Source organism: Leopardus geoffroyi, chromosome D4 (genome assembly GCF_018350155.1).
Source record: "Leopardus geoffroyi isolate Oge1 chromosome D4, O.geoffroyi_Oge1_pat1.0, whole genome shotgun sequence".
NCBI classification, from domain to species: Eukaryota; Metazoa; Chordata; class Mammalia; order Carnivora; family Felidae; genus Leopardus; species Leopardus geoffroyi.
In genome coordinates, this window is record NC_059342.1 from 91,976,716 (window position 1) to 91,995,640 (window position 18,925).

Below are 18,925 nucleotides of genomic sequence, written 5' to 3' on the forward strand. Positions count from 1 at the left end.
GGACCCCTAGGCTCTGAGAGCCGTGAGGAGCGTTTGTTGGAGGGCGGTGGTGGTTGGCCTCCGAGTCTGCGTCTCCCAAGAACGTGGAAAGCCCGTCGCAGACGCATTCCCTGCCCGAGTCACCCCGGACTCGTCTGGAAGCTCTCGGCTCCGGGAGGGACAGGCGCTGGGGGCCTCTGCATCGGAGGAGCCCCCAGGCCGAGCAAGGAGGCTTGTTCAGAAAACCCGAGGCCCCGAGATGGGGCAGGGGCTGTGCCTCCGAACGTGCTTCCTCTGTTCCGCTTGGAAAAGCAGACAATAGTGACATCCCTCCCGGCGTTCAGGAAGGTGCCTCCTGCCCTAGCTGCTGGTGGTCTTATCCTGATAATTGCCCTGACGATCTTTCGTAGCAGCCCAGGACACGCGTGGCATTGGCTCCTCAGTGCTCGCGGGGTACCCAGAGTCTAGACAAGTAAAGCCACCTGCCCCAGGTCGCACAGCCGGGAAGTGCGGGGCCAGACTTTGGGCCCAAGTCCGGACCCTTTTCCTGGATCCGAACGGCATCCTGATTCTCAGATGACGTTGGGCCTCTGACGTCAGGCTTCTGTCCCTGTCCCTTAGGTCCCTTTAGACGGCACCACTGACTGCTAACTTCCCTCTGGCGGTGACCCTCCAGCCGGCCTTCGTGGCCCCAAGGCCCTGAGTGCCCCACTCAGAGTGACCCTCCTCCTTCCTGCCCCGGCCATCTCAGGCCCCGGGTCTTCCCGGCCTCTCCAGGCGGCATCTGTGCGGCGACGGCCAACCCCACGGTCCGTGCCCTTAAGCACGCCCTTGAGCAAGGTCTAGGGGTGACCAGCCGGCAGCCGGGGGTGAGGGTGCATCGGGTGCGGAGTTTTCTCAAGTGCGGGAGCGCCCGGCCCCTGAGCCCCCCTCCCGCCCCCCCCGAACCTTCGCAGCAGGGATGTGCGTGCTCTGGGTGCAAGTGAGAACCTGACGCCTGTGGACGTGCCGAGGGACCCCGGTCAGGCCTGACTGCCACACATGACCCCAGGTGACTCTCTCGGTTGACAGCATATGACCCAGAAAGGTCTTGGGGGCTGGGACCATGCTCTGGAACCGAGGAAATGAAGTTCATCGGGGGTGAATGTTTCTGTATTTGGGTTCAAAACAGCCAGCTGCACCAGCACGGGGTGGAGAGGTGTGGTGGCGAGGCATTTCCTACGGAGGGCGCGGAGGGGTGCGTGCGCGTGTCCATTAGGGGCCACGGTGTGATGTGCCACCTTAGTACATTCGGGACAGAGGGCGGGGTGGTCGCGGGTGTGGGCCGTGCCCGGTGGAGGCTGAGGTAACGACCTGGGGTCTGAGCCTAGGGTTGGCGAGGCAGGGGAGGGAGAGAGCTGGTGCCCGAGGGTGGGGAGTCTCCTCCGGGGCGTGGGGATGAGCTGGTGGGCGAGCGAGGACCCGAATAGGCTCTGGACCTCGTCTGCCTGGGCCCAGCTCAGAGGCCGCTCCTTCCGGGGTGCGTTCCTTGAGCCCTCGGTGGTAGCTCATGATGACGTCACCTGGGCTGCCCCCCGAGGCAGCATTAAAGCCTGAGGGTGGAGGCTGGAGACGCCCACCCCCTCATCTTTGGGTCCGTAAGCCTCAGGACGGGGGTGCCGGTTGAACGAGTGAGAGCAGTGAGTGGTGGTGACGGCGGTGGCCCTCGTTCACCTGTCCCGGCCTCACTGGGTTCCAGGCCCGCCGAGTGTCCCACACAGGCCATCACGCTTCGTCCCGAGCATGCTCCTGCCAGGTGGGGCTCACAGATGAACACGCCGAGGCCCGGAGGGATGTAGCGATCGTGCTTCAGGCCCCGCGGCCGGGGAGGGAAGGACCCAGCGCCCCGGCCACCGCGGCCAGCGCCCTGCGCCTCCCTGCCGCGGTGCCCGGGGTCCACGCTCCTTCTGTGCAGGTTGTCGCAGGGCGCCGTCCGCCGGGCTCGGAGGTCCCCCGTGCCCCGTGGTCGGCCCAGTGGCGGCGGGCTCACTGCTCCCAAGGGTCCAGAGGGGGGAGGACGGGACAGCCTCCCTCGTGGGCTGCCCAGGCGGCGAATGGCTGTGCTGGGGGCCAGATGCCCAGAGCGAGGTGTCCTGGGCCACACGGCTGGTGGGCGAGGGTGTGAGAGCCACGCCCTCCAGAGAGTGGTGGGATACGGAGGTCGTGGGCCGTCGTCCTGGCCCCTGCCTCTGGTTCTGCCGGCCTGTCAGTCTGGGGATGAGGTGTGCCCTCTCTGAGGTCACCAATCTGACCCTGTGGTCACTTCGGCCAGTTTTGGCGTCTGACAAGGCTGAGACCTGACCCCCCACCCCTGGCCACCGTGCCCTGGCCTGTCACGGAGACGTGCGTGTGTGCAGATGGGACCCTAGACACCCTGGAGCAGTACCTGCTGGTGGCAGAGGTGACCATTGGATCGGGACCGGAGGTGGCCACGTAGCGGGGATGGTCACGGATGGGCCACGGGCCAGGCGGCACCTGGGGGGCAGCACAGGGAAATATTTCTTTAACACCTGCCCAGACAGTGTTAAACTCGCTCTCAGGCTCCACGGGTCCTCTGAAAATCATGGAAAAAATTATCTCGACCTCCTTCGGCTCGGGGCCTGCCTTTCCCATCGTGTGAGTCATGGGTCAGCAGTGTCGCACAGGGTTTTAAATGTGACTTGTTGGGGCCACAGGGGCTCGAACAGGGGCATACGGTGGCCTTTCACGTGTGGTGCCTCCCGGGGCACCGAGGAAGCGGCTCGCGAGGAGGGCCCCCCCAGGTTCCCCCAGCCCCTGTGCACGGGTCAGGGTGGTCGGAGTTGGCCAGGGTCCCCAGGGGAGGAGCGCTGGGCCAGGGTAGATGATCATGGCTGACGCCTGCACGCATGCCTGGTGCTCGCTGTGTGCGTGTGCCTGGTCCCAGTACGTGCTACCCCGCTCCTGTTCACAGAGGCCGGGGTGGCCCCCGCTCTCCCGGGGCCCCCCAGGCCCAGCACCGCTTCCCCTGAGGCGAGCAAACCGTGGCTCGGCGCCTCGTGGGTCAGGATGGAAACCCCGGGGTGCCGGCCTCCCTCCCCCCGTGCCTGGAGAGCCGCGCTGGGACCCCCGTGGCCGTCCACGCGGCGGGCGGCCGCACCCCGTGGCCCGTGTGGGGCGGTGCCGGTCTGTGGCCAGAGCCCGCGGCCGGCAGCCGGGAGGTCGAAACGTCCCTCCCGATTTGGCTCCAGGGACAGCCCGCTCGCCGAGCGTTTCGCCAGCAGTCTCGGGCGAGAAGCGTCCGCCTTCTCAAATTATCTGTGTGTCTTCGCTTCCGAACATGAAGGGCTCTGGCTGAAATTCGACTACGCGACCCGCGGGGAGAGCCGAGCGCGTGGCGGGGCCCCCGCGGGGCCTGTTTGGGTTGGACGAGGAGGGCCGTGGCTCAGGCGGTTTTGTTGACAGGAGGGGAAAGAAGCCGGCGCGGGACCGGAGGGAAACATTTGGCCGATTTAGCTGCACGGATGCGCCAGGCGGGGACGTACCCCGGCTTCCGGCTCCGCGGCCCCCAAGGCCGCAAAGCTCTCCAACGAAAACTCTGCGGTTTCCTCAGCTCCTCAGCAGAAACGCAGCCCGGATAAGACCTCATTATCGCAAAAGCAAAACTGGCTCCCTCAGCAAAACGCTCCTGGCTCGGCCGCGGCCAAGGGCAACGGGCACCCCACGGCGTCCCAGTGGCTGCCGCCGGCCCGTCCTCGCCAGGAAGCGGGGCGCTGATTGTCGCCTCAGGGTCGAGGATGCGCAGCGGAGCCCAGCGGTCGTAGCGACCGTCGGGCACCGTGGCCGGAGCTTCTCGGGGCTTGGCACGGCTTTGCTGACCTCGCGGGGCGGGGGGGGGGGGGGGGGCAGAAGCGAGGCGTGTGAGGGCGGAAGACTGGTCCGCACCTGAGCGGGAGTGCAGGGCAGGGTGGGCACTTGTGGGCCGGGGGCCCAGATGGGGACTCGGGGGCAGCGGGTCGTCCTGAGGCCGGGGCAGAGCCACGGTTGTCGTACGAGCGGGACGTTCCACGTGAACTCCGCGGAGGCCGGGCTGCTCTCGGGTGGCAGCTGCAGGACAGCGACTCCGGAGCCCCCGCTCTGCCCGTGCAAGAGGGACCCCGCCTCTCTGAGCCTCAGTGTGTGCGTCTGCGAAATGGCGGGGGGGGAGACAGGAGACGCAGGGCGAGCGCACCCACGTGAGCACAGAGGAGCCATGGTGGGGAAGCTGTCATGGGGAGGGGGTCAGGGTCACCAGAGCCCAGGGACCGGGTGGCTGTTGCTGAGGGAGGGGACCGGGGCTTGGGCCCCTTGGTAGGTCAGCTGCCTGGCTGGGGCTGGGCCACACGTGACCCCGTAGGGACCCAGTGAGGGTGGGGGGCATGTCACCCACTGTCAGGCCGTGAGTCCAGGGGCGTGTGCCTCGTGCTCCCAGAGGGGGGCTGGGGGCGGCTGGAGGGGCTGCCCCCTCGCTGGGCCCCGCGGACCGAGCCGTCGGGTGGAATCGGGGCCGGGGGTTTACCCACTGTGCAGGACTTTGTGGGTTCCCCGGGGGCAAAGTCAGGCAAGGCTCCGTGGAGGGAGAGGGCTTCTCCCGGGTCCGAGGGAGAACCGGGGCCATGCTGGGCAGGACGGAGGGGGCAGTCCACACTGGGGTGGGACTGGGGGGCTGAGGGGAGGGGCACGGTGTGAAAAGGCATCACGCAGGGTCACTCTGGGGGACGGGAAGCCAGGGACTGCAGGGGGAGAACGCAGTGCAGCATGGGAACACTCCGTGGATTCCGGCCGCTGCTGTTGGGGAGGTGGCCGTGGCTCAACTGAGACAGCAGTGGAATGCCATAGGGGCGAGGAGTAAGTACACACTGGGTCCTTCTTGGTTCTGGAAAATTCTCGGGTCACGCTGCCTCAGTTTCCCCATCTGTGAGCGGGGGTTGCGGGAAGGCTCAGGAGAGACACGGCCAGGGGGCCCCCAGCAGCAGCCAGGCACTCACAGACCTGGCACTGCGGTCCCCAGAGTGGAAGGACTCCTGGCCTTGGACCCCGCAGCCTTTCCCCCGCTGAGGTCCAGGGGACCCACCCCGCTGACCTCGCGCTCCTCGTCTGTAAAATGAGACGGTTTTACTACCTTGGGAGTTTGGACCTTTTTGAAACAACCCCGTAAACCCTTTCGTAACAAACATCTGGGGGGGGGGGGCGGCCTGGCGTGCCAGGCTTCTCCACGGAACCCCTTTGGAGAAGCCCCAGCTGGGCTGAGCTCCCAGGTCCCCGTCCTGAGGGGGCGGTGAGGGGCAGGGAGGCCGCGGGTGCAGGACGCACGGGGCTCCCAGGAGCGCCCGGCAAAGAGCAGGCACCGCGGCACACGTAGTCAGTGCCTTAGAGACAGGCCACGGTCGTCGGTTTTAGTTGAGCAACAGTATCGGTTATTGACGGGGAACGCGGAGTCATTGGAATGTGAGTCTCTAGGCCTCAGAGGGAGCCCTGCAGCCTGGCAGGTGTCCTTTCCCCGCTCGACCCTCCCAGGGCCAGCAGGAGAGCGCCCCCGGGTGGCGGGGCCGGGCCGGGGCGTGAGCCCCGACCGTCAGCACTTTGGGAGGCTCCCTCTCCAGGCCCGGCGTCCACCCCCCTGCCCCTGCCGCCCCAGAGCTCCCGACACGTTCAAGGTGCCCGGTGGCCACGGGCAGTAATGTCCCCTCACTTTCTCCCAAGGGTCCCTAAGGACGGAAGCTCTCTGTTTTTGTCACCCCAGCCAGAAGGTCACGCAGAGGTCACCTTCTGCACTTCGCATACACACGTGTGTCCGTGCACACACACGCACACGCACATGCACGCACACACCCCCTCACACAACTCCAGATCTTACAAGTGAGCCATGAATCCTTGAGTTTGGGGGTTGCTAGGCTGCCTCCGGGGAAGGGGGCGGCAGACTTCCAAGGTCAAGCCAGGCCGGTTGGGGGTTCCTGGTCAGGGTTCCCCCACCTGAGAGGGCAGCTGGATGGGAAAGATCCTGGGGTGCCCTCCATGCTTCCGGAGGGTCAGGGAACCCACCGGCAGCTCTGACCTGTGGCCAGCCTCACGGAGCTGGCGGTCAGCTTCCGAAAGGCCCAGCCCGGCCCCCGAGGGGCTGAGGCTGTGGGCAGCAGGGGCCTCTGATCCAGGCCCCCCAGCATCTCCCACCAGCGGCTGCCGAGAAAGGCTTTGCCAGGAAGGGGGGGGGCACAGGGAGTGAATCTCAGGGTTTCCCATCACAGCAGGCGTCGTGAAAATGCTCTCACAACCGTCACAGAGTCGTGATCGTTCGCATTACATCTGAAAGACACTGTGGACCGGAGTAGGGCCAGTCAAGGGGCAGGCCGGCGCCCAGTCGTTGGGTGGTGGCTGCTGGGAGCTCTGGGCGGAGAAAGATCCTGAGGTTGTGTCTGGTCTCAGCAGGAGTAAGTTCACTGGGGGACGTGATCTCCGCAAAGGGCACACGGGTATTGGCGCCCTCCCCGCCTGAGAAACAAACCGTCACGTGTGCAGGGAAGAGGTCATAGCGGGTTGGAAGGAGCTCTGGATGAGGACCCGGGCCCAGATCTGACCCAGCTTCCGTGAGGCTCAGAGTGTGAGCCTTGGCACCCACCCATGCCTCAGTGTCCCCTTGTCACAGCGGGGCAGGGGATGGGTGGATTCCTGCCCTTTGAGACATGCACCCACAGCACAGAGGGGCACCTTTTTTGGTGTGGAAACCCACTCGGGGGGTTGTGGGCAAACTGGTTTTAACCAAGTGTAGGTGTCTGCAGAGGAGGGCGGGCCCTGGGAACAAAGGAGCCTTCGTGCTCGCAGGGACCCTACGGCGGGGCCCTCTGCTGCAATGTGGGGAGTGGGCGAGGCAGGCAGGGAACCGGGGCTGGCCAAGGGCCAGGTCGGCACCAACCGTGTACTCGGATTCCAGAGCCCCGGGTGAGTCCCTAGGAAGCACCTGGCCCCTGCGTCTGTGCGTGGGTATTCATGCCCTAGCCTTTAGCCTTGCTCCCTGCCTGGTGTCGGGGGGCTGCATGGACCACCGTGCGGGGCCTGTGAAGCCTGGTTCTGGGCTGGCGCCCTGGGGTGCAGGGACACGGATGTGCCGGATGTGGCCATGGCCCGAGGACTTGGGCTTCCTGGGGGGGGGGCAGGACCTTTACCAGACAGCTGTTATACCCGTGTGCCACTGTGCACGCAAGGGGTGCACCGATGCCAGCTGCCCCAGCCACCCCCAGAGCCCCCCGAGCCCCCTCTTCCTTACAGAGATTGCATTTGGAGAACATACATTCAGATGTCAAGCTGCCAGTTGTAGGAAGAAAATTTTTTATTTGAATCGGATGAAAGTCGAACTCGAAGTCCTGTTGCTTAATAAAAGTGTGTGGTTTTGATTCACTGTTCCTGTCACGTGGTTCTCGTCTGTTGGAGAGTTTACGGTGTGGGCCAGGAGCCTCTGACGTCCAAAAGGAGAGGGAGAGGCAGAGAGGGACGAAGAGGAGGGAGAGGGAGGGAGAAGGAGCGGGCGGGCAGCTCTGTGAAAGGGGGGACAACTGAACTTGGGGAGGGGAGCCCTCTGCACAGAGACAGGTCAGCTTGGGGGAGTTCTGAGCTCCTTGCTGGTCCTTACGTTTTTCAAACTGAAGCAGGGGGGTGGGGGTCACATATTTGGACCCATGTCTCAGGCATCAGATAGGATGGGCCTCTTCCGGACTCTAGGACTGTCACCCAGTTCTGCCATTGAGTCATTCCCCCTGTGCCCCGTATCTGGGCCAGTTTTCCCACAGAGCCTTCTGGGAGCCAGGGAGGACGTTTAGTGACTTTGAGTGGCACACCCTGCCAGCCTCCCATTGTCCAGCATAGTCCAGGATCCAGCACAGAGGAGGGGTTCACACACCTTTATCAACTGAAGGTCAAGGAGGGCGTGGCTTCCTTGCTTGGGCCCACTGTTTTGACATGTGCCGAATGAGCACCACCTCCTTTGGGTCAAGCTCATGGCTACGTGTTCTGTTGCTTCACTCATGGCTCTGTTTTCAGGAGCAGAACATGCCTTTAGTTGGAACATGGGAGAGTGTGGGGGGGGGGGGCGGGTACAGGAACAGGGTTAATCTCAGGTCTTTAGAAAGGGACAGTGGGACGTAAGAGGCATCAATGACGACCAGATGAATACGCGGTCTGGGTGTGCGTGTGATCTTACCCATGGGCATAAGGCAAGTGCAAAGTGTTAGGTAGAGTGTGGACACTGCCAGGCAGTGGTTCTGGGCCATGACTTCATCCTCGTGTGTGATGCAGGGAGGGGCTGGCACTTAGTAGGTTCTCAATAATTGCTATTAATGGATGATGGATGGATGGATGATAGATGGTGGACGTATGGTGGATAGATGATGGATGGAGGGCAGATGGATGGTGGATGGTGGGTGGGTGATGGATGGATATACAGTTGATGAATGATTGATGGATTGGGATAGTGTATAGATAGATAGATGTGCATGTGGCAGGATGGGCTCTGGGCCAAGGACCTCAACACCTGGCACAGCCCCTAATTATTCTTTCTTGGGCACCATCTCTAATGACATAGTTCCAACGTTTGGCATGCTTGTCCATACTCCTTTTCCTCCTTTTGAGCCCAGGCAGGTCGTATAAGTGATTGATTTGCGCAGGCTACATTCAGCTGGCCCCACCTCACCTGCTGTGTGACTGTGGATGCCAGACAGGTGACCTCAGGGCTTTGGGTTTCTCAGCTTCAGATGGGAATTAATAGAACATAATTCATAGGGTTCTTGTGGGCACAAAAAGAGTGACAGCATGCAGTTTCTTTGTCTTGTATCTGACCTATAGTAAACATTACCTGTACGTTAGCCATTAATAAAATCATCATGACGTCAGTTTATATCCATCTGGTTGGGACCCAAGGATCTTCTGCCAGGAGGACATCAAATGTTTGATAACATTCATGAGACCTATGGTTCTTGTTCCCTTTTGTTTGTCTGCTGTTGATACATCTTGATGAGATCAGCATAAAATAGAACTGCATGCTTTTCCTAGCTCACATGGTGGGACTCTTGGCTGCCATGGCAATGAGCCAGAATGCCAAACGGTGGTTGGCAGCGTGGGCTTATCCAGGTGGTAGCATGGGTCTGTTCTTCATTCCCTTCCATAGCTGAATAATATCCCAGTGTATGGACAGGCCACAATTTGTTTATCCATTCATGCGCTGATGGACCTTTGGGTGGTTCCCACCTCTTGGATATTGTGAATAATGCTGCTGTGAGCATGGGTGTCTGTGGACCTATTTGAATACCTATTGCGATACTTTATGGGTGAATTGTTTACATGCCTTGCCTTAGTTCCTAGGATTGGAATCTCTGGGTCATAGGTTATTTTCCTCTTTAAAAATACTCCCCCACCATAAGGGTAACAGGGAAGGAGGCAGCGTATCCTCAAGCCCTCACTATTTAGAGTGGAAGTTACAGCTTGCATTTATCACCCACAGTTCACAAAAGCTCTGAGAACATGGCTGGTACCTGGCAGGTGCCCAACGGGTGTCTGATAAATGGAAGTGGGTGGGTGGCTGGACGCATGGGTTAGATCGGTGAATGGGTGGGTGGGTACAAGGGTGCAAGGATGAGTGGGTAGATGGATGGATGGGTGGGTGGGTGGATGGATGGATGAGTGGGTGGATGGGTAGATGGATGGATGGATAGATAGATGGGTGGATGGATAGGTGGGTGAGTGGATGGATGGATGGATGGATGAGTGGGTAGATGGGTAGAGGGAAGATGGGTGGGTGGATGGATGGATGGATGGATGGATGGGTGGGTGGATGGGTGGGTGGATGGATGGATGGATAGATGGACGGATGGAAGGATGGGTGGATGGGTGGGTGGATGGATGGGTGGGTGGGTGGATGGATGGATGGATGGATGGATGGATGGAAGAATGAGTGGGTGGATGGGTGGATGGATAGATGGATGGATGGATGGATGGATGGATGGATGGATGGATGGATAGATGGGTGGGTGGATGGGTGGATGGATGGATGGATGGATGGATGGATGGATAGATGGGTGGGTGGGTGGATGGAAGGGTGGCTGGCTGTCTGGCTGGCTGGATAGATGGGTGGATGGATGGATGGATGGGTGGGTGGGTGGATGGATGGATGAGTGAGTGGATGGGTAGATGGATGGATGGATAGATAGATGGGTGGATGGATAGGTGGGTGGATGGATGGATGGATGGATGGATGGATGAGTGGGTAGATGGGTAGAGGGAAGATGGGTGGGTGGATGGATGGATGGATAGTTGGACGGATGGACGGATGGGTGGATGGGTGGGTGGATGGATGGGTGGGTGGATGGATGGATGGATGGGTGGATGGATGGATGGATGGAAGAATGAGTGGGTGGATGGGTGGATGGATGGATGGATGGATGGATGGATGGATGGATAGATGGGTGGGTGGATGGGTGGATGGGTAGATGGATGGATGGATAGATAGATGGGTGGATGGATAGGTGGGTGGGTGGATGGATGGATGGATGGATGGATGGATGGATAGATGGGTGGGTGGGTGGATGGAAGGGTGGCTGGCTGTCTGGCTGGCTGGATAGATGGGTGGATGTATGTATGGATGGGTGGGTGGGTGGATGGATGGATGAGTGGGTGGATGGGTAGATGGATGGATGGATAGATAGATGGGTGGATGGATAGGTGGGTGGGTGGATGGATGGATGGATGGATGGATGGATGAGTGGGTAGATGGGTAGAGGGAAGATGGGTGGATGGATGGATGGATGGATGGGTAGATGGATGGATGGGTGGGTGGGTGGATGGATGGATGGATGGGTGGGTGGATGGGTGGGTGGATGGATGGATGGATGGATGGATGGATGGATGGATGGATGGAAGAATGAGTGGGTGGATGGGTGGATGGATGGATGGATGGATGGATGGATGGATGGATAGATGGGTGGATGGATGGGTGGGCGGATGGATTAGATCCATGGTTGGATGGGCTGGCCATCCTAGCTTGGGTGGTGATTCGAGGTGGCACCTCCCTGAAAAGAAGGCTGGTCCTGAGGACAAGCTCCTCCCAAGATTTGTCTGGGCTGCTCACCACCTCAGGGCATCAGGCTGGCCTCCCGTATCCCCATGTGAGTCCCCGGTGCGCCACTTATTCAAGGGCTTTTGTCCTTTTCCAGGGTGACATCCAGCAGCTGCTCTTTGTCTCGGACCATCGGGCGGCTTACGATCACTGTGAGCACTACAGCCCAGACTGTGACACCGCGGTCCCCGACACCCCCCAGTCACAGGATCCCAACCCGGATGAATATGTGAGTTGGCCCCATTGGTTCATGGCAGGGCTGTAGGCAGGCCCCTTGGCGGGGGGCAGGGCAGGCAGGCCGGCAGGGGTGGAGGGACACAAAAGCCAGGGGACCAGTATTCAAAATAAACCCACTGGGCGAGAGTCAGAGGCTCGTGGTCTGTGGAATCCTGCTCACCCACCCGCCCCGTGTCAGCAGCACCTTGCTTAAGCCCACTTGGCGTTCTCCCCACCTTTTCCGAGTGGAGATCCTCCCACCTCCTGGTCACGGGTGACTCATGTCTTCTGTCGTGTTCAACCTGCTCTCATTAGTCCTCTGGCCTCCTTCTGTGGCGACCAGTCAGAAGAGGAAGGGTGTCCCTCGTGAGGCCGAGGTCCCATGGCCCAGGCAGGTCTTTGAGGCCTTCTGGCCGGACTCCTGCCCCAGTTTTGAGGGTGACACCTTCCCTGTCGCTATGGTTTGGGACCTCAGCAGAGGGCAGGGGATCCTGAGTGACAGCAGTGTTGTCACAAGATGCCACAGTCTGGCCGGCTGTCCAGGCCCGTGGTCCTAAAGCGTCAGCACGTCTGTACCTTTTAGGACTCGACTTTCTTTGAAGGGGACCCGGGGCCCCCGTGTCCTCCCTTGTGCTTCTCGCGGGGCTGACTCCGCTGTCCAAGGAGCTGGAGGGGGCAGAAGCTGGTTCGGGGCCGCAGGCGGGTTCGCACCCGGAGTGGGGCACGACTCTCCGGTGCCCGCTGTTCCTGGCTGAACCTGGATGGCGAGGAGAGCAGCGTGGCTCCTCGTGGGGCGCCGCCTTCCTCACACGGCCCCAATTTGCTCTCAGTACCCAGAAGGAGAAGGGGAAGGTGACGCGTACTACTACGAGTACCCCTACTACGAGGACACAGAGGACCCGGGCAAGGAGCCCGCCCCCACCAACAAGCCCGTGGAAGCTGCTAGAGAGACCACAGAGATTGCCGAGGTCTGGGCGCTGCAGGCCACGGGGCCCCGGGGGGCGGGAGGGCACCGTGGTCGCCGGGAGGTGGTGGGTGGACGGTCGGCAGGGGACCAGTGACCGGGTGACTGAGTGACCTTCTGTGCATTGTGCTGCCGGGGAGGCTGGGCAGAGGGCTTTCCACCACGGCGTGTGGACAGCAGACAGAGGTGTGAAGGGGCACGTTGCTTTGAGTCTGGCGTCTTCCTTTTAAACCCGGAGATACAGGGGCACCTGGGTGGCCAGTGGGGTGGGCATCTGACTCTTGGTTTCGGTTTAGGTTACGATCTCGGGGCTTCGTGGGCTCAAGCCCCGCATTGGGCTCCTTGCTGGCAGCGTGGAGCCTGCTTGGAATTTTCTCTGTCCCTCCTTCTCTGCCCCTCCCCTGCTGTCTCTCTCTCTCTCTCAAAATAAATAAACTTAAAAAAAAACCCGTTTAAATCTGGAGATACAGTTCACCCTTCTCAAGTGCAGGATCAGGGGTTTTAGGCCACGGACGGCGCTCCCCTGGGCCCCCGCCTCCCTGACTCCCGCTCCGTTCCCCGCTCTCAGGAGCAGACCGCAGCCCCCACGGCAGCCCCCTCAGTGCCCGACACCAGCGAGGGGGCCGGGAAGGAGGACGACCCCGGCCTCGGGGTCTACGACTACATGCCCAGCGAGGACTACTACACGCCCGCCCCGTATGAGGACCTGAACTACGAGGGCTTCGAGAATCCCGACCTGCCCCCCGATCACGGCGCAGGGGCCGAGGTTCCCACCAGCACGACCAGCACGGCCAACGCCTCCAACGTAATTGCTTCCCTTGCGAGCGGGCCTGGTGCAGGGGGGAGGGAGGGGGGGCTGGATGAGGGCCCGGGGCTCCCTCTTTCCTCCGCTTCTGACCTCGGGGGTCCCGGACTGGCTCCCTGCTCCCCGGCCCCCGGCCCCCGGGTTAGGGGCCCCTGACTTGCTGAGCCTGTGACCCCGTCGTCTATTTTTTATCTGCAGTTGGGCGGAATGAGCCCCGTCTGCCTGGTGTCTTGGGGTTCCCGTGGGGACGGATGGGGATGCGCGTGTTTGCAGTGTCCCTGTCTGGGTTCTGAGGGGTCCAAACCCCCCCGTCCGTGGGATGGGATGGGAGGCATGTTACCCCCAGACCACGAGGCCCTGGGGCAGAGCCCCCGACACCACCCGCCTCCCCACGGCGTGCCGATCCCGGTGCGGCCTTAGCTTGCCATGGGGTGCTGTGGGGCTTGGGGTGACGTTTCCCTGTGGTGGGAGGGGAGAATGTGTGACTTGCCTGCCCCAGCACGTTCGACCGGGCTCCTGGGAGGCCCCCGTCCCTGCCGTCCTCCGATGACCCCCGCTTCCCCTCCCTCCCAGCCTGCTCCGCCTCCGGAAGATGACTTGGAAGGCGAGTTTACGGAAGAAACCATCAGGAACCTGGACGAGACCTACTACGACCCCTACTACGACCCCACGGTGTCCCCGTCGGAGATAGGGCCGGGCATGCCCGCCAACCAGGACACCATCTACGAAGGGGTGAGGGCTGCGGGGCTGAGGGGCTCCTTCCCGCCCACAGCTTCGGGGCTGGGGCCGGCCGGCCGTGAGCCATTGGGATCCCGTGAGGTCGGGCCTTCCTTTCCCTTCTCTGCCTCATTCTCTGCCCCTCTGTGTTCTGGGAACGCAGATCGAAGGACCCCGAGGAGAGAAGGGCCAGAAGGGAGAGCCTGCCATCATCGAACCAGTAAGGACGCTTTCTCGTCCCCTCTCTGAAGTCGGTGGGGGTGGTGGGTCGTGTGGATCATGCGGGACACGGCCCGACCCACGGGGCCCCTCGTGGACGCCTCGTGTACTTGGGGCGGAGGCTGGAGGAAAGGGCCTCAGGCGGGGGAATGTTCTAGACCTTGACCGAGGAGCCTGGGATTCCGGCTGGCGAGACCTCTGCGCTGAGCACGTGCGGTCTGAGCGCCTCGCTCCATGCCAGCCTCCAGCACCTTGAGGAAAGGGACTCAGAACCCGTGGGGAGGAGGGAAGCTGCTGGAGGGGTCAGGGGATTGGCGGGCCCCTCGGGCCGGGCGGGGCAGTGCAGGGGTTCAGCCGCGGACTCTGCCGCTCCAAGGCCGGCACTGCCACCGCCTGGGGTCAGCTTGCGGGAACCGGTGAAGCCGCGTGCAGGGACTTTGATGAACTTTGCTCTACCAGGCTGGGGTCACAGGCAGCAAGTATAGGGCTGTGATGGAATGAGGGGCTGGGGGGGGGGGGTCCCGGGGGTGCAGCGGCCGCTCCCTGCTGCCGGGTCCTCTGCCGGGGGCACCAGGGGCCCCCCGGTGGTCCAAGAGCTGCCGAGCTCAGGCCCTGACGCCTGGGCGGACGGGCTGCCACGTGGTCAGCCTGGTGGGGCGGGCCCTGCGGCCGCGTGTGGTGGCCACGGCGGTGTGGGCCGGGCAGCGGCCGTGGACACGACAACGGGGAGGGGCTGGCCGAGGTCCACCCTGCCACGTCGTCCGTGTGCCGAAGGGGAAGGCCGATGTCCTGCACCGAGGCTGGTCACAAGGGGGAGCTGGGCTAAGGCTTCTGCCGCCAGAACGTGGTTCCCGGTGGCTGGGCCTGGGCCGGGACGTCGGGGCTCCCAGGGCCTCACGACCTCGGATTCCTGGGACGGGGAGTTTTGTGGCCTCTCTCCTCTGGTGCTTTTAGAACCTCAACCACTGGTCTCCCCCAGGGGGACCCGAAGCCCCGTGGCTAGGGCAGGCAGGACGTGGCCCGTCTCTGGGGTGGAACCCCCAGCGGGCGATTTGGGCAGAGCCCTCCGGTTTGGCGCCCTGCCCGGCCTGCGGAAGCAGCTGGATGATGGCAAAGGCCGTCCCCCGGGGCTGTGTGTTTTCCCTCCGGGCCTGCCCCGGGGATGGGGCCTGTCCGTCCCACTGGGCCGCGGCCGCTGGATGCACATGCTTTTCTCAGGCTGAGAACACCCTCTTCCGCTACCCCCTGCGGGTCCAAGGAGGGCTTATCTGGGGGTGGGGGGTGGCGGTGCAGGGGAAGGTGAGGAGGTGCTGAAGGAGTGCCAGGGCCAGGCGGCCTCCTGCTCAGCAACACGAAAGATCCCGACACCAGGCCCAGGGGAAAGGTGGGCTGGGGGGGAGTGCAGTGCCGTGGGTGGCCTGGGTGGGGGCTCCCCAAGAGGACGGTGGGTTTGCCGCGGTCACTACGGGCCGCCCCGGCCAGAGGGGAGCCAGCAGCGTCACTGAGCTGATCTCACTGACTGCACATGTGCCCAGAGACAGTCTGATCCCCGAGTGCATCTGCTTTTGACTCGGGGTGCCTTTTGTGGGGTCCACATGGCCTCGGAGGCAGGCAGGCTGTCCTGCCTGGGAAGAACGTGGGACCCCAGGGCAGGTAGGTGCCTGGCCTCCGGGGAGGCCTGGGGAGAGGCCAGCCTGGTACCTTCTGGGTGAGCTTCCTGTCTGCTCGCAGCTGCCAGATGGGTCGCCTGGAGGTGAGCTGCTGGGGGGCGGGGGGTGCAGAGGAGGGGCTGACAGAGGAGAGATGGTCCCACACAGACAGCGTGTCTACACAAAGTGAGGGAAACCCAGGCATCTGGGCACAGTTAGGGAAGGGCTCCCTCCTCTGGCCCCAGCGCTGTGTCCTTCCCAGTCCCCCGTCTGTTCCATGTGTCCATGGGGCCCTCGCCGGTCCCCCAGGGACACTGTGTAAACAGTTGCAGTTTCTCAACCCAGAGATGCTCTCAAAGTCTTAGCTCTGTAAACAGATGGCCGAGTCCTGGGAGCCGGCCGATGTAGGTCTCACAGCTGACCGCTGACCGCAGAGGGCCGGGTGGCCCCTGTTTCCGCTCTCCCCGCCCTGCCCCAGTGCCCTGCCTCTGGGGAGGTGGACTCCTGTCACAGGGGCTCTTGGAACCAGCTCCCTGGCTCCCTCCAAGCCAGGGACACGGCCGCCGTTTCCCCTCGGAGCCACGTGTTCCGGCGGGGTCAGGGGCCCCTCGAAAGGCAGAAATTCTCTCAGCTCAGGGGACTCAGGTTTATCGGCTCCTGGCTGTCCTGGGCCTCCAGGGACCAGTCCCCAGACTCCGTGTCCTGTGTCACCCAGTGGACGTCCCTCGGAGGCTCTGTTCTGTGCTGTGTGAGGGGGGGCCGCCCCCGCACTCAGAGTTGTCCTGAGCTGGGCGGAGGCCGAGCCCGTCACTCGCGGGGACTCTCCCCGCCGAATTCTGAGACTGGCGCCTGCACCCTGGTGGGGTGTGGACCCGGCTAGGGCCCCGCGGGAAGGCCCCTGCTCTCCCCCGTCCACAAAGCCTTCCTCGTTCCCTGGTGGGCAGTCTGGGCTCCCTGTGCTGGGCCCCTTCGCCCCGGCCTCCGGCCTCCTTCCCCGCCCAGGCTCCCGTGAGATCTGTGGCCAGCAGCACCCCAGCTCCCCGAGAACAGCGGCCGGCGTGCCTGGGAAGACGGCTGCGGGCCCCGGGCCCTGCCGCGGCCAGAGGTCTCTCGCTTGACCCCAGCCCGGTTTCTGAGTCTTCTCAGCTGCCTTTGTCAGAGGAGGAAATTCGAAAGCTATTTGGATGAACTGCCTGTGTGTATCTCAAGCACAAGTCGTCCTCTGAGCGCACATCTGTGTAAACACTTGTTGGCAGTGACCAGGGAGCCCCGGCGGGGAGGCTGGGGGGGTCGGAGGACCTCGCCTGCGCGGGTCTGCGAGCCTCGGCGGGGCGTGCCCCGTCCTCCCCCTGGGAGACCCGCCCCCCCCCGCCCCCCCCAGGTCTCTCAAGGCCGCTGGTCACCGTGGAAGCAGAGTCCGGGCACAGAGGCACACGCCACACCCGGGGGTGGGGAAGCAGTCCGCGCTCTCTTTGGTCTGGGGGAGCAGGGGCACAAGGTCTGCCCCGGGGGGCCAGGGACATCCGGCTCCCTGACCCTTGTCCCGGCAGTCTCAAGAATCAGCGGGGGGGGGGGGGGGGGGCGTGGCTGTGTCGCCGGCCCCGAGTGTGGCTGAAGCCCACTGGTCCCGGCACCCCCAGATACTATGCCCGCTGTGTTCTCAGCGAGCGAGGCCCCGCAGGGGGCAGGAGACCCCTTCCCTCCTACAAGGCTGTGCACTGCCTCAGAGCCCCCTGGAGTGGGAAGAGACCCAGAGGGAGTTGGGGCTGCCCGGCCCGGGCATTGACAGCTCTCCCTCATCCTGCGGGAGGAGGGTCCTGCCCTGGGAAGGGGCTGGAAGCGGATGCCCAGGAGTGGGGGGGCACGACCCGGGCCAGGGAGCTCTGTCTTCTGACCCCCTCTGCTACGCATCGGGCCTCTCTGGGGCCCAGGCTGACGGGGGCGGGGGGCAGGAGGCCTTGTCCCCACTTGGCCATAAAGGCCGTCAGGCAGGGGGCCTAGCGGCAGGGTGAGGGGCTTGGGAAGAAGGCGGCCGCTGGTCCCACGGTCTTGGCCACGTCCCCTCCTTGCTCTGGGCCCCTGGTGGGCGTGCGCTCCAAGGCCCAGGTCTGTGACCCTCACGGGGTCACCCTGCCGGGGGTCCGGACCCGTGCTGCGATCTCAGGAGAGACGGGGTCCTGGGGTCTCAGACGCTGTCTCCTGTCTTTTCCAGGGCATGCTTATGGAGGGGCCGCCGGGCCCCGAAGGCCCCGCAGTGAGTGTCGTGTTTAATTTCCCGGGCCTGTGGGAGGTGCTTGGGGGTGCGGGGTCAGTGACACCCCTTGAAGGTCCTGGATGGAAAAGAGGGGGCACCCACCTCTGCAGACCCCCGGGGCCCAGCGCTGCCCTGGCCCACCCCACCCTCCCCTGAAGCAAGGCGGGAATGGGGTGTTGCCCTGCGACTGTATCTTTGAATTCTGTCCTGATTTTGTTTTTAATTCCAGGGTCTCCCAGGACCTCCGGGAACGATGGGACCCACTGGCCAAGTGGGTGACCCTGGAGAAAGGGTAAGGGGTGACCCCGCTCCTTGGGACCACATGCTTGTGGGCTTGTCTGTGTGCCGTTCCGCTCCGTGGCTGGCCTTGTCCTCACATGTGCACGGGTATATCGGCTTTCTTCTCCAAACTGCCCCTGGCCCCCTCACCCCTCCCGCCACCCCCTCATTGCGTCCGTCTTCGGAAATTTAGGGAGCTCGAGTGCTGCCCAGCCCCGAGCCTGGGGCAGATGGCAGCTGCAAGGGCTAGAGTGTGCCAGGCCTGAGTCCCGCTGAGGCTGCTGTGACCAGCTCACAGGGGGCCCTGTGGCCTGCGATGTCAGGCTGTCCACGCGTTGTCCACGTCACTTGGGATTGGGACCTGCATCCGTCCTTCCTTACTATGTGAGCTTCTTGGGCCTCGATTTCCCCTACTCTGTCTTCCTTGTTGGAAATCAAGCTACTGAATAGGAGGGCTTGCCCTGGGTCAAAGGGACTCGTTCCGGGGTCTCCCTCGGTCAAAGGAACATGTCCCAGGATCCTCCCCAGTCACAGGGACCCGTCCAGGAGTCCCCCCTCCCCCGCCCCCAGTCCAAGGGACATGTCCCTCCCCCCTGCTCTCCCCCCTTCTCCGTCAAAGGGATGTATCCTGAGGTCCCCAGAGCAAAGGGACGTGTCCCCAGGTCGCTGCCCTTGAGGTGAAGGCTGAGCCACAATTTCTGACACCTAG

The 18,925-nt window shown here is 63.1% G+C and overlaps 1 protein-coding gene across 2 annotated transcripts in view; it reads left to right on the plus strand.

Moving 5' to 3' along the window:
* The window catches only part of COL5A1 (collagen type V alpha 1 chain), a 150,573-nt gene that overhangs the window by 50,586 nt on the left and 81,062 nt on the right, over positions 1 to 18,925 (plus strand). For both annotated transcript variants that reach the window (XM_045468354.1, XM_045468355.1), the window contains exons 5-11: positions 11,211 to 11,342; positions 12,160 to 12,297; positions 12,862 to 13,098; positions 13,672 to 13,830; positions 13,979 to 14,035; positions 17,896 to 17,937; positions 18,167 to 18,229. In XM_045468354.1, the coding sequence (XP_045324310.1) occupies positions 11,211 to 11,342; positions 12,160 to 12,297; positions 12,862 to 13,098; positions 13,672 to 13,830; positions 13,979 to 14,035; positions 17,896 to 17,937; positions 18,167 to 18,229 (828 nt within the window). The remainder of the gene's footprint in view (positions 1 to 11,210; positions 11,343 to 12,159; positions 12,298 to 12,861; positions 13,099 to 13,671; positions 13,831 to 13,978; positions 14,036 to 17,895; positions 17,938 to 18,166; positions 18,230 to 18,925) is intronic.